Source organism: Drosophila willistoni (genome assembly GCF_018902025.1).
Source record: "Drosophila willistoni isolate 14030-0811.24 chromosome 2L unlocalized genomic scaffold, UCI_dwil_1.1 Seg196, whole genome shotgun sequence".
Classification (NCBI taxonomy): Eukaryota; Metazoa; Arthropoda; class Insecta; order Diptera; family Drosophilidae; genus Drosophila; species Drosophila willistoni.
Window position 1 is genome coordinate 410,097 of NW_025814048.1, and position 19,036 is coordinate 429,132.

The window sequence follows — 19,036 nt, forward strand, 5'->3', positions numbered from 1 at the left end:
AACTCATTCATGTACTTGTCTCCCTTATCGGGAGAATAAATAAATACACATGTCTACATACATATGTATGTACATACATACATACATGATATAGAAACATGAATAACAACAATTGTAAACTTTTTATGTTGGTCATATGTATGTTATCTTAATTCTTGTTTATTTTTATATATTTTAAGCCTTAGATCTTATAAACTAAAACTTAGCCCAAATTTCGAATTGAATTGAAACTTGGTTAGAATTTAGTACATTTATATAGATTTTTGTAAATGTTTGTATTAGAATATTTGCTGCTATACCGTATATATAGATTAATTAAGTAAACTTATAGGAAAGAACACTGATTGTGATAGAAAAGGAATTTAAAAGCAGATTGTAATCGCTCAATTGTAAATAAAACCTGTTCTTCTGCATAGATTTTCTATGAATTGGGTTAGGTCCAGAAAGTGGGATGTCTGTTTTGGACATACTATACACATACATGTATGTACGTATGTGTGCGTATATTAGATATTTAGCATGAAAAACAAGACTAAAAAGTTTAGCGCACCTTCTGTACTTGGGATTAGACTTTACACACACACACACATATACACACAGAGAGAAACAAGTACATTTTGTTGTTTTGTTTATTAATTTAGCTGACCCCCCCAAGTAATAAAGAATCTCTATTACTTTGCTGACTCACATTAAAGAATTTCCCGAGCAATTGTTAATAGACCATCAAGTAATGAGCCTGACTCATTGTTTGGCCCAAACGATAACAGAAGGATTAATAATCATAACGAATGACATGAAAAAATAACAATTTGAATCGCTTAGGGTTTTGCTTGATCATTTAAATTGGATTTATTCGATGGCATTTCAGTGTTTTTCTTTTCATCTGTTTTTCTCAAAGCTTATATACAAAAATTCCAAATAATAATAAGTATAACTAAAAATTAGAATAATGCTTAGCAAAAAAACAATAAATAAAGCAAAAGTGTGGCCAAAAAAAGAAAACAACAAAATTATATCAAACGCTTCGAGTAGTATATAATCTCAAATTCTATGAATTATAAAGGACCCGGCGTATTAAGTTATAACTGTTAAATAAAATTGGATTTAAGCCAAAAATCATTATTCTGAACAAATGAAAACAATTCAAAAGAATTTCCTTAGAAAAGTCCTCTTTCTATAGTTGTTTTATCTAATTCGAACAAAGCTCAACAGATTTAACAACTTTGCAAAGAATTTCTTTTAGACTACTTAATCTTAAAATAGTTTAATTAATTGCATAAATGTACAATTAGGTGTCGTCGAAAATTACTTTAGTTTTCTTTCGAATAAGTTTTGTATGAAGATATGCGTTCAAACTATTAGGTTTTTTCTTTTTTCTATTGGTTATTTACAAGCTACTTAAACTATTTGCTTCTCATATATCGCTGTCTGGCTGGGAGTGTGTGTTTGTGTGTGTTATACATGTTGTGTAGCCTAATGAAATTTACAATCTTTTATAAGCCTAAAATAATGTACATAGTTTTCTATATAGTGACTAAGGGTTTTAGCTAATAATACTAACACATTTTCCCCATATTTCTTATTTAGTTGCTCTCCAAGTTCTTTCAAGTCTGATGAGTTACAAGTACAAAAAACTAGAAGCAATTTAACTACAACTACAACTAGTTGCTGCTACGATACAAGTAAGCGATGCTTTGACGTAGTTGTCGTTAAGTCATTGGCCAAAATTTCCTCGGATAACGTGGGTGCTGGTTGCATTTGCGTCACCAATAGCGATGACAACGATGACGAGGGTGTAGCAGCAGTCTGTCCCATTTGTGGGTTCAGCTCATAGGCAATGCCGCCCCAATGTAATTTAAAGGTGCGGGTACGCCAACGTATCGATGGATTCCATAGAGCACATAGAAATAAATAAGGACCAGTTAGCTCGCGAAAGAGCCAACCAATAACAAATTCAAATTTATGGAATGGCATCGAGCCATGCTGGACAATGGAAAGTAGCAGCCAATCTGATAGAAACCAGCAGAGTATATGCACCAGAAAGAATACCAATGGATCCCAACTGAACAATAGAGAGGCAGACCAGGCAGCCAGTGCGCCCAAGATCATGCATTCGGAAAGGGGTTCCAGTAATATGGTAGTAGGTACCATGGCCACTCTTAGCTTGGCCCAACGGATAAGACGTTGCTGAAAACTGCCAATGTCACAGAGTCCACTGTTTTGCAGTGCTGGCTGATTCGAGATGCGCATTTTCCATCCAAGATCTGTGATTCCTTTAGCAATGAAGAAATCTTCGGCCAAATAGCAGCCAAACGTTTTGAGGCCTCCTAGTTGATCTATCACAGATTTCCTCAACAGACAGGACATGCCCGTGTGGCAATTGATCCCAAGAACATCGGCACTTAGATAGATTCTACTCTGTACTGTGCCAAAGAACACTTTCTCAAAAGTGGCCGCAAAACCATCTCGGTCACAGGTAAATGGCATTTGATGGACCAGAGCATGTTTCTCCGACATATTTTGCACCATGTCCAGGAGCGTGTCGTTTTTCATTTTGATCCCACTGTCGGAGATCATGAAAAATTCATATTTCGCCGCGATATAGGCAGGATGTATATTATTGATTTTAGGATTCACGCCCACATTCGAGCCGCCGACAAAGAGTTTGGCATCCATTCGTGGATATTTCTCGAGTAATCCTTCAACTAACTTAATAGCTGGATCCTCTTTATCCTCCACACAAAACAGTAGCTCATACAATGGGTAATCCATGGTAAAGAATGTCTCCAGATTATGCTGCAAATTGGGATCCACGCCCATTAGCGGTTTCAGTATGGATACACCCGGCAGTGGTGACGATTCTGTTGGAAGCTTGCATGATTTCTTATGCAGCTTAAATTTCCCATAGCAAATTGCTATCAGATGGACCATCCAAGTGCCAAACCAGAAAATCATAAAAATCCATGCGAAGCCATACAGTGGGGCGGGTAAATGTGACATTGTCTGTGTGTGCTATGTGTGTTTGAGTGTGTGTGTCTTTGAATAGGGTGGGGGTGGTTCGAGGCGTTGCTTCAAATGTGGTTTAAATCTCGTAGGGAATTCAATCGGTTTGCATTTGTCTGCGGTCTATCTAGATTCTTCTTTAATTTGCTTTTCAGTCTGCTGCTGCTGTTGATAAAAATCCAAAACTAAAAATTCTCTTTGTTGTTTTTGTTGCTATTGTCGTTGAGTCAGAGACTTGTCTGCACATGCCGTCGTCTTTTATGCTTGTTCTCGGTTGCTCGCTGATTAAATAGGCGTTGCTTTTTCGCGTTTCCTTTTCTTCGCACATATCAGTTTCTCGGATTAATTAACATTTTTCGTAATGTGGGTGGGCAAAGGAGGCGGAGGAGGAGCAATTGTCCGTTCGCGACGCGTTCGATTCCAATAAAAAATATGCAATAAAAAAAAGTAAATTAGAGCTGGAAATAACATCGATGGTACTATCGAAACATCGATGTTTAATCGATGTTTGACGATGAAAACATCGATGCTTGCAAACATCGTCGACATTAGTCGGCCTAAAATTGAAAATGGTAAATATTTACTTAAGCTACTCGAGATTTCAATATTGAAAAGTAAAAAAAAACGGCTAAAGCTAGATTTCAGGGCTGGCAGATTTCGGCCAGAGCAGCCGAATATTGTATTCAGAACTATATTTGTTCTCTAAAATTAAGAAATAATGTAAACTCAACAATATTTTCGTTTGTTGAGAATAGTGCGAACAAAAGTTTCAAACTCTCAAAATTTGACCGCTTCTTTTAGCCGGAAGAAGCTACTTTAACTATAATCCCGCTAAAAACATAATTTTTGTTTTGTTAATTAAACAAAAACTACATGCGCCAAGACGCACCGGTCGTGCTCGTGAAATTTTTCTCTTTTGTTTGATACCAAATTTATGTAGTTAAAGCGCGTTTTGGGCCCGAGTAACTTAAGTAAATATTTGACGACCTCTAAAAAAAAATAACTGCAGATTCGGCTGATTCGGCAACACTGAGATCAACGTTGTCGAATAAAAATTGCGTAAATCTAAATGTTTGTTGGGTTGCAATTGCATTCGTGTCCAACTCAAACAACGCAAAAAAAATTAACACGCATTTGTTATTCAAATAAAACAAAGTAAGTACTATTATTAGTTCAGTAATTTTTGAGGAAAACCTATTTTGTTCTCTTTTCTACAGTCTCTACAGTTTACTTTAAACCAATATGGCTGATGAACAACCAAATCTTGTGGCGGGCCACCCACCTGCACGTAAGTGCAAGTCCACATGTTTCAATGTGTGTGTGTGTGTGTGTATGCTTGGGAGTAATGAACAATTATTTGGTGCTCCAAAATGCTTTGTTGGCAATTTTAAATGTACTCAATTTAATTAAATAGTTCATAAATATCTTGAGGTACCTTATCAATATATTCACCTGCTTCACCCAATTTCATAGAGGCTGATAAGTAAACAAAGCACACTCATACATATGTATATGTATATGCATACATCCACATAAATACAGCAATGGCGATGCCGCTGTCGAAAAAAAAACCAATCTTATAAAAGCACCGATCTAAGATTACCCAGCAACTCCCAGCTTAAATATACCCTTTGCCCAAATGATCATCACGATACTCATGTGTTTAAAATCTGACGTCATTTATTTACATATTTTTACAGTAAAAGCTGGGGGCATGCGTATTGTGCAGCATAAAGCTTCCGGAGCAGAACGTCCTGCCAAGGATGCTGAAGATTGCACTGGTCTAACAGTAAATATGAAATTTTATGAAATAGGTGCTTATCTAAATTTAATATTAATTTCCTTTAGCAACCCGTTAATGTTAATTCGGCCTCAGTGAGCGGTGCTCCAGTAAAGGGTAACACAGACTTTACTCCTGCCTCCGCACAGGTGGCGCATTCGCCAAAACCTCCCATGAATGTGCAACACAAACCACAGATAAACATTCAACAGCCACGCAAGTGAGCTCTATCTGTGTGTAGTGTGGTGTGGTATGCGCACCGGAAACTTTTTGATCTTTTTGTTAAAATTCTCTAACGAAAACACCTTAAACTGTATTGTAATAATTTTTTTATATAATTCCTTTGTTCTATAAGTGAGGTTAACTTTGAAGAATCCTTGTATTTTTGCTACTGCATTCCAAATGTTTACTTAAATGAAATAAATTTTACGCCATTTTGTAGATAACGTAGCATTCACGAGGGTTTTATAATATTCAAGTGTTTATTTGGTACATTAAGTTTGCAAATGGGCAAATTGTGAGCTTTGCTTCAATAATTAGTGTTATTTATACTGCATTTGCTGCTTTAACTATCCAGGGACGTAGAATAGCCACATCAATATAGACACCAGGATAATTGATCTGTCCACATCCATATCCCCAAGAGACAAGACCTACAAGAAGCACTGGTGTTGTGGTTGTCAGTGGACCACCAGAGTCGCCAGTGCAGGCATCGCTAAGACGTTCAGAGCTTGATGAAGAAGCGGCACAAATCATTTCCTCACCCACAAAATCCCAGCCATATCCGTACTTGGTTGAAGCACATTCTTCGCGTGCAATAATCTCCAGTTGAGCCGTTTGCAGGCCATCGGCATAACCGCTATAGCCAGAATCCTCCTGCTGAGATCCCCAACCGGTCACGGATACACTGCTGCCCCCCACAGGACTTTCGCTGGCCAAATTGATTGCTTTGATATTTAGACTAAATGTCAGGGTTTCCGATAGTCGTACCACAGCAATGTCATAGTGCAAATACTTGGAATCGTATTTCTCATGGATCTTGTAGGCCGTCACTGGTATTAGGGTGCCTCCAAAATTGTGTTGATTGGCTCCCACGCGTACTTTCATCAGAGTCGTAGACTTGTCTTTGATACAATGGGCAGCTGTGAGGATAATCTCTTGACTGTAGATGACACCTCCACATTCATGCCGGGCACTGATCTGTATGGAGACCTGCCAGGGTGAATTATGTATAGCCAGTTCATCTCCGCCCACAATGCGTTCGTTAAAGACTCCTCCTTGAACCTCCGCGAATCGCAGTAGGAGTAAAAATAATAAAGTGGATGAAACTGCTGGGAAAACCATATTCGTGAATGGATAGATGCGAACTAGCCGCACCTAGCTGGGACTGGGAATGTTGTTTTTCATTATCGATTCATTTCTAGGTTGTAAAAGTTAATCACCTTCTAATGGGGTGGTCTTATCAAAAACCATTGGAAAGAAATTTAAAGTGGCTTGCTTGGAGTGTCTCCATTTCATTCCATGATCCGCCTTTTAATCAATTGATGTTACAAAATTATCGTGACACGAACCACAGGGTTTTTTTCACTGAACTTACTACAATTTATAATTTGATTCCTAGTTATCATTATAAACTTAAAGTACAGAGCGGGAAGGTAAAAACCGAGATTGTTTTACGGCAAATGAAAAATTTTAAAACCAATAAAAAACTAAAAAGGTTAACAATTTTGTTCCAGGCGCGAGATGCAGTAGGTAATATCCCAACACGACAGCATTTTTTGTTATTAATATATTCACAGAAATTGTAAATAAAGTTCTAGCATTTTGAAATGCTAAAAAAAAAAATAATTACAAAAAAAAGGTTTTTAAAAATACTGAAATACATTTTAGGTTTCGAAGTTTTTTCTTTTTTTTAATGCAAAGCCGTAGAGGGGTTTATCAGGTGGGTCTTCCATCGTCATCTGCTGAAATGTTTCGAAAATGAATTAAATGTTGTAACAAAATTTTATCCGCCACTGTGCAACGCTGTTGTTAGGTTGCCCAGGTAACCAGTGAAAAACTGAGCAAATCGACAAATAAATTCCCAGAATAATCTCATAAAAATATTTCTGGAAAAATGTCAGATCCCAATTGGAAAATAACTCCTGGTGAGCTAGTTCGTCTACGTGACATTTGCATAGACCGTATACGCGAGGGTGAGCTTTACGAACTGCGCAATGAAGCCAAATTAAGGGCAGTCTACAACACTCAGAGCTATGATGAGTTCAAGTAAGTTAGAGTTATTGCTTCTTCTCTTCGAATAAAAACTATAGACAATCTTTAACAGGGACATTGTTGATGCAGCCCATCTGCGTCCTGTTAGTCAGAAGGACAAGGCTAATGCACAGACCAAGAGTCGCCTGTGGAACTCTGCTGCACGGGAATAACCGATTAGAATAGTCTCAATAAAGCGAAATATTGTGTAATCTTCAAAAAATTGTTTTATTGTGTCAAGTTTTTAAACAGAACCGGCAGCGCTGATCACCCAGGAACGGAGGACAGCAACATCAGCGTAAACACCGGGGTAGCCGGAGTACGCGCAGCCATAGCCCCAGGAGACAACACCAACGAGGACACCACCGGAGACCAATGGGCCACCGGAATCACCTTGGCAGGCATCCTTGCCGGAAGTGTAGGCGCAGATCATAGTGCTCTTGATTTGGCTGCCGTATCCGTAGGTGGAAGAAGCGCAAGAGGATTGGCTAACAATGTTTACATTCACGTACTGCAGAGTAGTGGGGAGGGAACTGGATCCATAGGACTGGGTACCCCAACCGGAGACGGAAGCGGCGGCACCGTTAGCAGGAGCAGAGCTAGCCAGACCGATAGCCTTGATGGTGGAGCTCAGAGTCAAGGAGCTGGATAGACGGATGACGGCAATATCGTTGACCATGGTGTTGGCATTGTAACCCTCGTGATTTTTGAAGGCGGCAACAGCGGAGACAACACCACCAGAGCTCCAGTAGGTGGATCCAGCACGGACTTGCAGGACAGAGGTAGAAACGGATTGCAGACAGTGAGCAGCAGTCACTACAATGTTGTTAGAGTAGACGGATCCACCGCAGGAGTGAGAACCACTGCGCTGCAGAGATATTTGCCAGGGGAAGCTGCTGATGGTGGTAGCAGTACCTCCAACAATGCGACCATCCAATTGGGGCAGGAGACCCTCAGGGATAGCGGCACCAAAGGCACAAGCCACAACGGACAACAAAATTACAAACTTGAACATATTGTGTCTACAATGGTTTTCCTAGTGTTAGGTGAAACCTTTTTATACTAGTCGCGTATCTTCTTTAGTTCCTGATTATCAACTGCTCGAAAATAAGCTGGAAATACCCACTGTACGATATGATAATAAAAAACAATGCATGAAATTGTCAGGTCTAACTTATTTCTTTCAGTGTGAGTGATCGCACTAATTGGTTAATGATTAGCAATTTTGGTAGCTTCTATTAAAATACCCTTAAAAAAGGTTAACCTTCACCTTTCTAGAAAACAGCGTTAAACGAATACGTTTTATGAGATAACACTCTAAGATCTTACAGGTTTTACTGCTAAGGAACAGCAGGGCAGACGAGTCCCAGTGCCTCTTGAATTCCTTAGCTTTTATAAGTTTTATTTGATTTTGAATTTTCATTTACTCTTTATTGTTTAAATCATTCCCTAAATCTTCCATCAGGGCCAGGTATGTTCTACATTTATATTCTTGATCAACTTAACGTGGTTTCTATATGTACATATGTATATAGAAATAACTAATTGTAAGTCAATAATCACTAATTTTCATAAAATAAATAATTTTGTAGTTTTATACAGTTGTTTTCAGCTTCGTCTAAATTGATTAAAATGCGAGCTATCGGTTGAGAACAGTGACTTTTATCAATATGTTTATTATATTTTCAGTAATTGTTATAAAAATTAAAATTTGTCACCACTCTGCCTAATTATTTAACCATGTTACACACATTCCTTCCATAGGACAGCCTAATGGTAAAATACTTATGCAATACCATTAAATTGACATAATTTAAATCGTTTGACTACATAAAATTTAGCCGAAGGCCTCAGTAGCCATGGCTACAAACTGTTGGCTTAAACTTTGTAAGTTTAAGTTAACTCTACAAATAAATAAAATAAATCGTTTGACTATACCATAGTTAGTCATACCAATATATGATAAAATTGCATGCTAGACGGTTCTTTGACAGACATTAATTTGTACGAATTTTACTTTAATGCCAGAGAAAGAGTAACACAAAAATTTGACCGGGCCTTTGTTGAAACTGTAAACGCTTTATTAACCTAACGAAAGCTTTAAACTAAAAGTACTTCAGATCGGAGTGTAGAATACCTACCAAAAGAAGATATCGTATGGAGTAATAAAATGTAATTTAATAATTATATCATTTTCAAAGTATTGCTTTATTGTGTCAAGTTCTTAAACAGATCCGGCAGCGCTGATCACCCAAGAGCGGAGGGCAGCAACATCGGCGTAGACACCGGGGTAGTTGGCATAAGCGCAGCCATAGCCCCAGGAGACAACACCAACGAGAACACCACCAGAGACCAATGGACCACCGGAATCACCTTGGCAGGCATCCTTGCCGCTAGCAGCAGCGCAGATCATGGTGCTTCTGATTTCACTGCCATAACCATAGGTGGAGGAAGCGCAAGAGGATTGGCTGACAATGTTCACATTCACGTACTGTAGAGTAGTGGGAATGGAGCTGGATCCATAGGACTGGGTACCCCAACCGGAGACGGAAGCGGCGGCACCGTTAGCAGGAGCAGAGCTAGCCAGACCGATAGCCTTGATGGTGGAGCTCAGAGTCAAGGAGCTGGATAGACGGATGACGGCAATATCGTTGACCATGGTGTTGGCATTGTAACCCTCGTGATTCTTGAAAGCGGCAACAGCGGAGACAACACCACCAGAGCTCCAGTAGGTGGATCCAGCACGGACTTGCAGGACAGAGGTAGACACGGATTGCAGACAGTGAGCAGCAGTCACAATAATGTTGTTAGAGTAGACGGATCCACCGCAGGAGTGAGAACCACTGCGCTGCAGAGAGATTTGCCAGGGGAAGCTGCTGATGGTGGTAGCAGTACCTCCAACAATGCGACCATCCAATTGGGGCAGGAGACCCTCAGGGACGGCGGCGCCGAAAGCGCAAGCAACAACGGACAACAAGATCACAAACTTGAACATATTGTGTCTACAATGATATTCCAAATGTCAGGTAATGCCTTTTTATACTCGTCGCGTATCTTCTTCATATTTTAATCAAATAGTTCCGTATTATCAGGAACTTGAACGTAACTGCTTGAAAAAGTTGGAAATTCCCAACGTACGATATGATTATAAAATACAATTCATGAAATTGTCGGGATCGTTTAATTTTTTCTTGCAGTGTGAACGAAATAACCGATTGTTCGATGATTGACAATTTCGATTGATGTAATTATTAAACTTTGAACGCTCCATTAACCCAACTAAAACTACCTCAATTAAGATGTATTTTAGATACACGTACACACATATGTATATATACCAACCAACAGATAATATCGCTCTAGTTTGTGTCGGGATCATCATGCGTTTGAGGCTAACTCTTTCAATAGTTCTCCTAATATGGTTGGCATATATCCTCCATACTGTAAGTCCAAAGAAAACTCAGAAATGATTATGATTTTTTACGAATATATATTCATATAGGGAGCTATTGTCTTCAAACTGACAAATGCTGTGTGCGAGTCGTATAACAAATCATGGGTTGTGGTTCACAATTGCCGCCTGCATGCCATTAATCGGAATAAGACCATCATGAATATGAATTTGACATTCTTGTATCCCGTATCCAATATTCAAGTGCGTTTACAATTGAAGAAAAGAGCAAATGGCTATAAGCCTTTCCTCTATGACTACACTTTTGATGCCTGTGAATTTATGCGTAAACACAATCATCCTGTGGTTAATGTTATCTTGAATCTTATCAAGGATGTCTCCACAGTGAATCATACGTGCCCGTATGAGGTGAGGCTCATTAGTACCTACTTTTAATATCTAGAACTAATCTCTTCCCCTATCTCCTCTCCCCTTATATAGGGTACCCAACTTTTAAAAAATTTTTATCTGCGGACAGAAAAGATGCCAGTCATTTTACCCACTGGTGACTATTTGTTATCCCTAACTTGGATGTTTTACCGCCGAAAGCAATTTATAACTGACGTTTACTTCAATTATGTGGAAGATTGGTAAATTCGAACAATTATCCCACTTAATGAGGCGTATAAAGTATTTTAAATAAAGTTATAATTTGAGGTGAATCGAGTGAAACATTACGAAATATCTCTGTGAGTGAAGTTAAAACTTAAGTTTTGAGTGATATGCGGATTTAATTTAAACAATTATAGTGATAGCTGGATGGAGGCCCACCTGCCGTTATCATCTCTTCTACTAACGTCACTAAAATGTCTACCCACTCGAATACATTTTGTTTTGCCTTTTGCGTATCGAGAGTTCTGGTTCATGCCGATTGCTGCGATAGTGATTTAGTATATAAGACTTTGGGTTTTTTCGGAGAACTCATTGTAGACATACAATATGTTCAAGTTTGTGATCTTGTTGTCCGTTGTTGCTTGCGCTTTCGGCGCTGCCGTCCCTGAGGGTCTCCTGCCCCAATTGGATGGTCGCATTGTTGGAGGTACTGCTACCACCATCAGCAGCTTCCCCTGGCAAATCTCTCTGCAGCGCAGTGGTTCTCACTCCTGCGGTGGTGCTGTCTACTCTGCCAACACCATTGTGACTGCTGCTCACTGTCTGCAATCCGTTTCGGCCTCTGTTCTCCGTATCCGTGCTGGTTCCACCTACTGGAACTCTGGTGGTGTTACAATCAGTGTTTCCTCTTTCAAGAACCACGAGGGTTACAATGCCAACACCATGGTCAACGATATTGCCGTCATCCGTCTATCCAGCTCCTTGACTCTGAGCTCCACCATCAAGGCTATCGGTCTGGCTAGCTCTGCTCCTGCTAACGGTGCCGCCGCTTCCGTCTCCGGTTGGGGTACCCAGTCCTATGGATCCAGCTCCCTCCCGACTACTCTGCAGTACGTGAATGTGAACATTGTCAGCCAATCGTCTTGCGCTTCCTCCACCTACGGATATGGCAGCCAAATTAAGAGCACCATGATCTGCGCCTACTCCAGCGGCAAGGATGCCTGTCAGGGTGATTCCGGTGGCCCATTGGTCTCCGGTGGTGTTCTTGTTGGTGTTGTCTCCTGGGGCTATGGCTGCGCCTATGCTAACTACCCCGGTGTGTACGCCGATGTTGCTGTTCTCCGTTCCTGGGTGGTCAGCACCGCCAACTCTATCTAAGAACTTGACAAAATAAAACGTATGAGAATTAATTTAGATCGGAATAATCTTAATGGCGATTTGGGTTATTTTTTGGGACTCTTTCCATATATTGTTATGGTTGATGAAGCAATCAGCAGCCAGTAAATTATGTATATGGATATGCATTGTGATTTCTGGTTAATTACTCTTATTAGCAAAGCGTGCTCACTGTGTACTACATATATCCGTTGATAGATATATTTTTGAATGGATCCTTGACCATTTTGAGATTGGAGTCGTATAATGGTTAATTGCTTGATATCTTTGGGGCTTATTCTTGTAAAGAGTTGATCAATTTTAGTAATCAAACCTTTAACTGAACTTAAAACAAAGCGTTATCTATGTACATACGCTCCATTCCATCTTTAGTTGATCGATCATTCCACTAGTGAGTTTGCAGAACGTGTAGCTCCTCAAGTGCTCGCATGCCACTTAAAGCAATCTAATCAGTTGGGCGAAAGCGTGCCTTAAAAATTCACTCAATCTTTTTTATAGTGATTTGTCACAGATGTCAATCGAAAATAGCAGCTTCAACGTCACAAGATGTTACGAATATAGAATCGGACACATTCTAATCTAATGTGCAGGAGCTTTGGATATATTTTGTATACAGCCGAACTTTTACGAATTAAGCCTTTTCTCACATGTGGATTGCATAAAAAGATAAACAATTTATCTGCACAGCACTTTGCTCTTTCATCAGCAGATTTACCTTAAGATTCCAGAATTAAAATAGGCTATCGTTTGTAACGAGTTAAGAATTGTAACGAAATGTACAAAAATGTGTAAAAATATCATTCAGAGCTTATCTCTTTTAACTGAACTGAATAAAAGTAAAAGTAAACTTCTTCTTTTTTGTATTTAGTATTAAGTAGTATTAATATTTAAGATTTGAAATATTTTTTAACGATTGTAATAAATTGTAATAAGATTGAAACCAATACATTACAGTTATAATTGAAAGAATTGGTTTAGACATGATTGTTTTTATCCACAATAATGTTCAATAATTTTATAATCCATTATTTTTGGATTTATATATGGATTAAATTAATAGAAATGTTATCACTCGCAATATCTCGGTTGAAACAATAATAAGAAATACCCGAAATAGACTAGCCGATATGGCCGAATTTTTGCTTTAAGGAATTGTTGTGGCTTATGGTTAAAATGATAAGATGTCAGTTCAATTGATGGCGTATAAATAAATGGACAATGACCAAAATCTAAGATAAAATTGGTCAGGTGATGAAGTGTACACTGGCAGAAAGTAAGGGAAATAAATCAATAGAATAAAATACAATTATGTAGGGTCATATCTTTATTGAAAAATTTGTGAAAATACCCAAAAAAGAAGACCCACTTATAGCAAATATTACTTTTAAGTCTATAATATCCATAAACATAAAAAATAAATTTAGGTGTGATTTTTGTAGTGATAAGATTCAGAAAGGAAAACCCCATTGAATTAGTCAATTTGTAGAAATATGTGCAATATCGCTAGACAATCTGATGACTATAGGCCATAAAACTTTTTTAAGTGTATACTTCCGAGATTTGACAAAAAGTCGTAAACAAAAAGCAAAGGAAAAAAGAAATGCTGATTTTCAATGGGGCACCCGACATCGGCCCAAAAACAGATAAGAATGCAGAAAGATAACACCGCAATTTGCCGATTTTCTCGAGTGCTTTCCAATTTGACATTGGACTGGTGTTTTTTCTTGGTCTGCAAAATAGTAGTGGGTATTATTATTTAAGGCTTTACTTTCAAACTTTGTATGCCTTTTGATACTGTCAATGTGTCCACTTCATCATTAAGTGTAAATGGACAATTTCCTGGTTTAAATTCTCTTTTTGTGCGGCAAGGTATAAATATACCTTACAGTTTGGGCGTTATGACCAGTAACAAAGGAAAAATGCATCGTCTATTAGCGTTATTGCTTAGCTGCCTGGCTATTGGCCAGATTGGAGCTGCCAGTGTTAGCTCGCCATTTGATCCTTTTGAGCACGAGGGACGTATTGTGGGTGGCGAAGAGACCACCATAGCAGCTCATCCGTATCAGGTTTCGCTGCAGAACAAACGTGGCTCACATTTCTGTGGTGGCAGTTTGGTCAGCAAGAATATTGTCGTTACAGCTGCCCATTGCCTGCAGAGCTATAAGGTGTCCAATATTCGTGTCCGATTGGGTTCGACACTCTACAATGAGGGCGGCATTTTGGTAGAAGTTGAGGCTTTGGCCTACCATGAGGGCTACAGTACCTCGACCTTGGAATACGATGTGGGTATTCTGAAATTGGCCCAAGATGTTGAGGAAACTGATGACATACGTTACATCAAATTGGCTGAGGTAACGCCAGCCAATGGCACGCCGGCTGTGGTCACTGGATGGGGTACAAAATGCTATTTCTGGTGCATGTCTTTGCCCAAGACTTTGCAGGAGGTTATTGTATATATTTTGGACTGGCGCACTTGTGGCTCGGAGGACTATAAATATGGACCCATTGTCTATGATACTATGGTCTGTGCCTATGAAAAGGGCAAGGATGCTTGCCAGGGAGATTCGGGTGGGCCGTTGGTGGCTGACGATGAATTAGTTGGCATTGTCTCTTGGGGCTATGGTTGTGCTTCTTCCTTGATGCCTGGTGTCTATGCTGACGTGGCCACTCTTCGTGAATGGATACTGAACACAATTAAAAGTTTAGAATAAAAAGATAAAGAAGCTGAATGTATGTTGTATGTGTTGTATGTATGTACTTGCAAATCTATTTAAACTAGTTTGTGAATTGTGCAGTAGTTCTAGGCTATTGGATAACTTTCTGTTACTTAGAAGTGAATAGTTCTGATCGTCTAAAGTTCAGAAATTGATTCTTCCGCCTAATAGGTACGCTTGGGCGTTTTTTTTTTACATATTATCATACTATTGTAAAACTTTAGGCGCAAAAAGCTACTGTGTTTTAGTTGCTTGCGCTTTCCCTCTCCCTCCCTGAGTACCCAACGAGCTTAAATGAGGTTGGCATACCTTTAGGCGCATTTTAAAGCTCTATTTTTGTTTCTATCTCACCTGTTTAAGATTGATCTTATCAGCCAATAGCCTGGCTGGCCAATTTAATGACCAATTTCTGATATGGCCTATTTTGTTTAACGTTAAGTCTAAATAACAATTTAGTCACTCAACGAACAACGAAATGATTAAAGTTATTTGCTTGTCCGCGCTGTTATTACTCATTGGGCTGTGTCATGGAGAGACTAACTTTCAGGGCCGCATAATTGGGGGCGAGGATATTTCCAATTACTATGTTCCCTACATAGCCCAAATACGTCGTCGCAGTTCCACGACTAGTGCCTATGCCCAAACCTGTGGCGCCAGTCTACTGGACAATCGAACTGTGGTGACTGCAGCGCATTGCGTCTACAATCGTTTGGCGGAGAATTTCCTAATTGTTGCTGGAACAGATCAACGTGCCGGAATGGATGGCTACGTCACACGAGCCGAGAAAATTGTCATTCACGACCTTTATAATGCCTCAATTACGGATAACGATATTGCTTTAATATTCCTTTCCCCAGCTTTGCCGATACGTGAAGATAACGTGAAATTGAGTGCAATTAGTGTGGCCAGTGACAGGCCAAGTGTGGGCACATATGCGACTGTAAGTGGTTGGGGCACAACCACTGAATCGGGTCTATCCTCGAATTTGTTGCAGCAAGTTCAAGTGCCAGTGGTGGACAGCGCTAGTTGCCAGGAGGCCTACGATTGGCGTCCCATTAGCGATGGAATGCTCTGCGCTGGTCTACCAAATGGCGGCAAAGATGCCTGTCAGGGTGACTCGGGTGGTCCACTGGTGGTTAACAGTCAACTGGTAGGCATTGTTTCCTGGGGCGAGGGCTGTGCACGTGCCAATTTCCCTGGTGTCTATACCAATGTGGCTTACTTTAAAAATTGGATTGATCAACAACGTGCGAGCAATGCTTTGGTCTAAATAAATTGAATGGAGATTTCCCATCAGAAAATATTTACAATTATAAAGGAATGAAATAAACTTTATCTCCTTATATATGACATTCTGAATTAATCAAAAGTTGTTGCGGAATTTTATTTATAATCCACTTCAAGCCCGTTTGATAACCATTTTTGGTAGCAAAAAAGCGGATTACATTTTATTGAAAAAACTTAGTTCGAAATTAACTACCGACCTCGACGAACATGGCGCGCGTTTTATTTAGAGTTTTCCTCGCACTCTGGGTTGGATTGACTCTGGGCGTTGCATCCCAACCCATTAAGGACGAAGCACCAATCGATCCGCGCATTGTCGGCGGTTATCAGACCGATGTGATACAATGTCCTTATCAGTTATCGCTGCGTGAAAAGGATATCATCACACCAGGCGATACATTTTCGCATGTTTGTGGTGCTTCCATTATAGCTTCCGATATTGCGATTACAGCGGCTCATTGCGTTGTAGCTACTGTGCCAAGTCAATTCAAGGTTGTGGCTGGCACCAATTTCCGAAATGAAACAGATGGAGCCATTGTCTCTGTCTCCAGGATGTTCATTCATGAGGAATACTATAAGGAGGCCCGGTATGAGAATGATGTGGCCCTTTTGGTCCTTAAACCGCCATTACCGTTGAATAATTTAAACATCAAAGCCATCCCCTTGGCTAGTGAGCCACCATTGGCGGGTGCCATGAGTAAAATAAGTGGTTGGGGCACCACCACCTATCATGGCTCATCCTCCTATGTCCTACTTGCCGTCGATGTGCCAATAGTTAGTAACGAAGTCTGTGATGCCGATTACGAGGACTATGAGGATGGTCTCTTTAACATTACCAGCTCGATGCTGTGCGCTGGTGTTCGTGGTGTTGGTGGTAAAGATGCCTGCCAGGGAGACTCTGGTGGTCCCCTCGTTGTTAATGGTCAATTGGCTGGCGTTGTATCCTGGGGTGCGGATTGTGCTCTGCCCGATTATCCAGGGGTCTATGCTAATGTGGCAAATCTAAGACCCTGGATCGATTCAAAGATTGAGGAAGTGGCTATGCTACGTTAATGTTAATTATCCAGTGATATCCTAATAAAACGTGTGGATAATTATATTTATATGTACTACGTGTTGTAACTTCGTTACATTGGATCAAGTATCGAATTTATTTTTAGGAAAAGGTTCTCACCGGATGGCCTAAAATGCCGATGTTCGATGGCTTCAATATGGCGGTCAAAAGGTCCTCTTCACAAAGAGGTCACAGCCATCTAAAAATATCGCTTAACCTGCATTCTATAGACATTTATTGTCGTCTTTCATTTTAGACCTATGAAATTGAACCTTATCTCCCTTATGACTAGCCAAGTTAATCGGTAGTTAGTATCCAAACCTGTATTTTATGATCCTCTATAAAATATGGCTCTGACCAACCGCCTGATATCTTTAATTGGTGATAAATATGGCCTTTTGTGGCGTTCAGAAACTTAGTTAAAAGTTAACCGCCGACTTTGACGAACATGTCACGCGTTTTACCTTGTGTTTCACTCGGACTTCTGGTGCTATTGGCCTTGGAAGTTTCATCGCTACCTTTGCAGGACGAACCAATCGATCCGCGTATTGTCGGCGGCTATGAAACTGATGTTGCCCTCTGCCCCTATCAGTTATCGTTGCGTCGTAAGGCTATAACCGCACCGCAAAATGCCTTTTCTCATGTTTGCGGGGCTTCGATTATAGCCGAAGATATTGCAATTACAGCAGCTCATTGCATTTCGGCAACTGTACCAAGCCAATGGAAAGTTGTGGCTGGCACAAATTATCGTAATGAAACAGATGGCGTGATTGTTTCCGTCTCGCAGATCATAATGCATGAGCAATACTACAAAGAGGCACGCTACGACAATGATGTGGCCCTTTTGGTCCTTAATCCTTCATTGCCATTGAATAATCATAACATCAAAGCCATTCCCTTGGCTAGTGAGCCACCATTGGCGGGTGCCATGAGTAAAATAAGTGGTTGGGGCACCACCACATACCGTGGCTCATCCTCCTATGTCCTACTTGCCGTCGATGTGCCAATAGTTAGTAACGAAGTCTGTGATGCCGATTACGAGGACTATGAGGATGGTCTCTTTAACATAACCAGCTCGATGCTGTGCGCTGGTGTTCGTGGTGTTGGTGGTAAAGATGCCTGCCAGGGAGATTCCGGAGGTCCTCTTGTAGTTAATCGTCAATTGGCTGGCGTTGTATCCTGGGGCGCTGAATGTGCCTTGGCCGAATATCCTGGCGTCTATGCTAATGTGCCCAATTTAAGACCCTGGATCGATGCAAAACTTGCAGAAATTACATTGCTACGAAAAAAATTAAATTGATTTCGTAATAAATTCGACCATGTGCCTTGACTTATGTTGTTTTCTTTGATAATCACTATCAGAAAAATCATTGGTTCTTGTGTAATTCCATGATTAAGAACTTCTATTAGATTACGTGCAGTTGATATGGGTGGAAATAATACTTTGTGGTTTTTTAACGGCAAAATAATACAAATTGACCTTAGTCATCAAATCTAAGATTCTAATCAGCTTACAATCTGTTCTACGAACATGTCTGGAAATGCCCTGATTAATGTCATATAAATCTTCTATATTAAACGATTTCTTCAATCCACCAGATTTTAATTTCCTTTAAGAGTTTTTAACTTTTTAGAAAAGATACACTCAAAAGCTTCTGTTGATAAGTGCAAGTGGTCGTCATTGAGTTTGAAAACTTACTATAAGTGGATGAGATTATATTCGAATCAGATTTTAGATTGTGCACCATTTTAATTTTAAGTGAAGATTC

The 19,036-nt window shown here is 39.8% G+C and overlaps 12 protein-coding genes across 13 annotated transcripts; 8 read left to right on the forward strand and 4 right to left on the reverse strand.

Moving 5' to 3' along the window:
* Nucleotides 1-818: 818 nt before the first annotated feature.
* Nucleotides 819-3,438, reverse strand: LOC6639640 (ceramide glucosyltransferase). The gene has a single exon (XM_002062868.4). The coding sequence runs from the start codon at nucleotides 2,998-3,000 to the stop codon at nucleotides 1,672-1,674; it is 1,329 nt and encodes a 442-aa protein (XP_002062904.1). The 5' UTR covers nucleotides 3,001-3,438; the 3' UTR covers nucleotides 819-1,671.
* A 629-nt stretch (nucleotides 3,439-4,067) lies between these two features.
* On the forward strand, nucleotides 4,068-5,233 carry LOC6639639 (death-associated protein 1). Its single transcript, XM_002062867.4, has 4 exons — nucleotides 4,068-4,158; nucleotides 4,221-4,291; nucleotides 4,704-4,792; nucleotides 4,852-5,233. The coding sequence occupies exons 2-4, from the start codon at nucleotides 4,246-4,248 to the stop codon at nucleotides 5,005-5,007; spliced, it is 291 nt and encodes a 96-aa protein (XP_002062903.1). The 5' UTR covers nucleotides 4,068-4,158; nucleotides 4,221-4,245; the 3' UTR covers nucleotides 5,008-5,233.
* Nucleotides 5,234-5,242: 9 nt separating this feature from the next.
* On the reverse strand, nucleotides 5,243-6,205 carry LOC6639802 (trypsin iota). The gene has a single exon (XM_002062866.4). It carries the CDS (start codon nucleotides 6,125-6,127, stop codon nucleotides 5,330-5,332), a length of 798 nt encoding a protein of 265 aa, XP_002062902.1. The 5' UTR covers nucleotides 6,128-6,205; the 3' UTR covers nucleotides 5,243-5,329.
* Nucleotides 6,206-6,679: 474 nt separating this feature from the next.
* On the forward strand, nucleotides 6,680-7,248 carry LOC6639801 (coiled-coil domain-containing protein 103). The gene is made up of 2 exons (XM_002062865.3): nucleotides 6,680-7,051; nucleotides 7,110-7,248. Exons 1-2 carry the CDS (start codon nucleotides 6,900-6,902, stop codon nucleotides 7,207-7,209), a joined length of 252 nt encoding a protein of 83 aa, XP_002062901.1. The 5' UTR covers nucleotides 6,680-6,899; the 3' UTR covers nucleotides 7,210-7,248.
* A 10-nt stretch (nucleotides 7,249-7,258) lies between these two features.
* Nucleotides 7,259-8,051, reverse strand: LOC6639800 (trypsin delta). Its single transcript, XM_002062864.3, has one exon. The coding sequence runs from the start codon at nucleotides 8,049-8,051 to the stop codon at nucleotides 7,281-7,283; it is 771 nt and encodes a 256-aa protein (XP_002062900.1). The 3' UTR covers nucleotides 7,259-7,280.
* Nucleotides 8,052-9,225: 1,174 nt separating this feature from the next.
* LOC6639799 (trypsin delta) lies at nucleotides 9,226-10,046 on the reverse strand. The gene has a single exon (XM_002062863.4). The coding sequence runs from the start codon at nucleotides 10,029-10,031 to the stop codon at nucleotides 9,261-9,263; it is 771 nt and encodes a 256-aa protein (XP_002062899.1). The 5' UTR covers nucleotides 10,032-10,046; the 3' UTR covers nucleotides 9,226-9,260.
* Nucleotides 10,047-10,175: 129 nt separating this feature from the next.
* Nucleotides 10,176-11,142, forward strand: LOC6639798. 2 transcript variants are annotated; one of them, XM_002062862.4, is made up of 3 exons: nucleotides 10,176-10,479; nucleotides 10,539-10,856; nucleotides 10,929-11,142. In XM_002062862.4, the coding sequence occupies exons 1-3, from the start codon at nucleotides 10,336-10,338 to the stop codon at nucleotides 11,079-11,081; spliced, it is 615 nt and encodes a 204-aa protein (XP_002062898.3). In that variant the 5' UTR covers nucleotides 10,176-10,335; the 3' UTR covers nucleotides 11,082-11,142. The 2 variants fall into 2 exon arrangements, with proteins under 2 accessions (XP_002062898.3, XP_023037662.2); XM_023181894.2 differs by having other exon boundaries at nucleotides 10,966-11,031.
* A 269-nt stretch (nucleotides 11,143-11,411) lies between these two features.
* On the forward strand, nucleotides 11,412-12,229 carry LOC111519809 (trypsin delta-like). Its single transcript, XM_023181842.2, has one exon. It carries the CDS (start codon nucleotides 11,427-11,429, stop codon nucleotides 12,195-12,197), a length of 771 nt encoding a protein of 256 aa, XP_023037610.1. The 5' UTR covers nucleotides 11,412-11,426; the 3' UTR covers nucleotides 12,198-12,229.
* Nucleotides 12,230-14,102: 1,873 nt separating this feature from the next.
* On the forward strand, nucleotides 14,103-14,948 carry LOC6639796 (trypsin theta). The gene has a single exon (XM_002062860.4). It carries the CDS (start codon nucleotides 14,114-14,116, stop codon nucleotides 14,924-14,926), a length of 813 nt encoding a protein of 270 aa, XP_002062896.2. The 5' UTR covers nucleotides 14,103-14,113; the 3' UTR covers nucleotides 14,927-14,948.
* Nucleotides 14,949-15,399: 451 nt separating this feature from the next.
* On the forward strand, nucleotides 15,400-16,292 carry LOC6639797 (trypsin eta). The gene has a single exon (XM_023181878.2). The coding sequence runs from the start codon at nucleotides 15,405-15,407 to the stop codon at nucleotides 16,197-16,199; it is 795 nt and encodes a 264-aa protein (XP_023037646.1). The 5' UTR covers nucleotides 15,400-15,404; the 3' UTR covers nucleotides 16,200-16,292.
* A 112-nt stretch (nucleotides 16,293-16,404) lies between these two features.
* Nucleotides 16,405-17,316, forward strand: LOC6639684 (trypsin zeta). The gene has a single exon (XM_002062858.4). The coding sequence runs from the start codon at nucleotides 16,424-16,426 to the stop codon at nucleotides 17,264-17,266; it is 843 nt and encodes a 280-aa protein (XP_002062894.1). The 5' UTR covers nucleotides 16,405-16,423; the 3' UTR covers nucleotides 17,267-17,316.
* A 384-nt stretch (nucleotides 17,317-17,700) lies between these two features.
* Nucleotides 17,701-18,597, forward strand: LOC6639683 (trypsin zeta). The gene has a single exon (XM_002062857.3). It carries the CDS (start codon nucleotides 17,716-17,718, stop codon nucleotides 18,565-18,567), a length of 852 nt encoding a protein of 283 aa, XP_002062893.1. The 5' UTR covers nucleotides 17,701-17,715; the 3' UTR covers nucleotides 18,568-18,597.
* The last annotated feature ends 439 nt before the right edge of the window (nucleotides 18,598-19,036 follow it).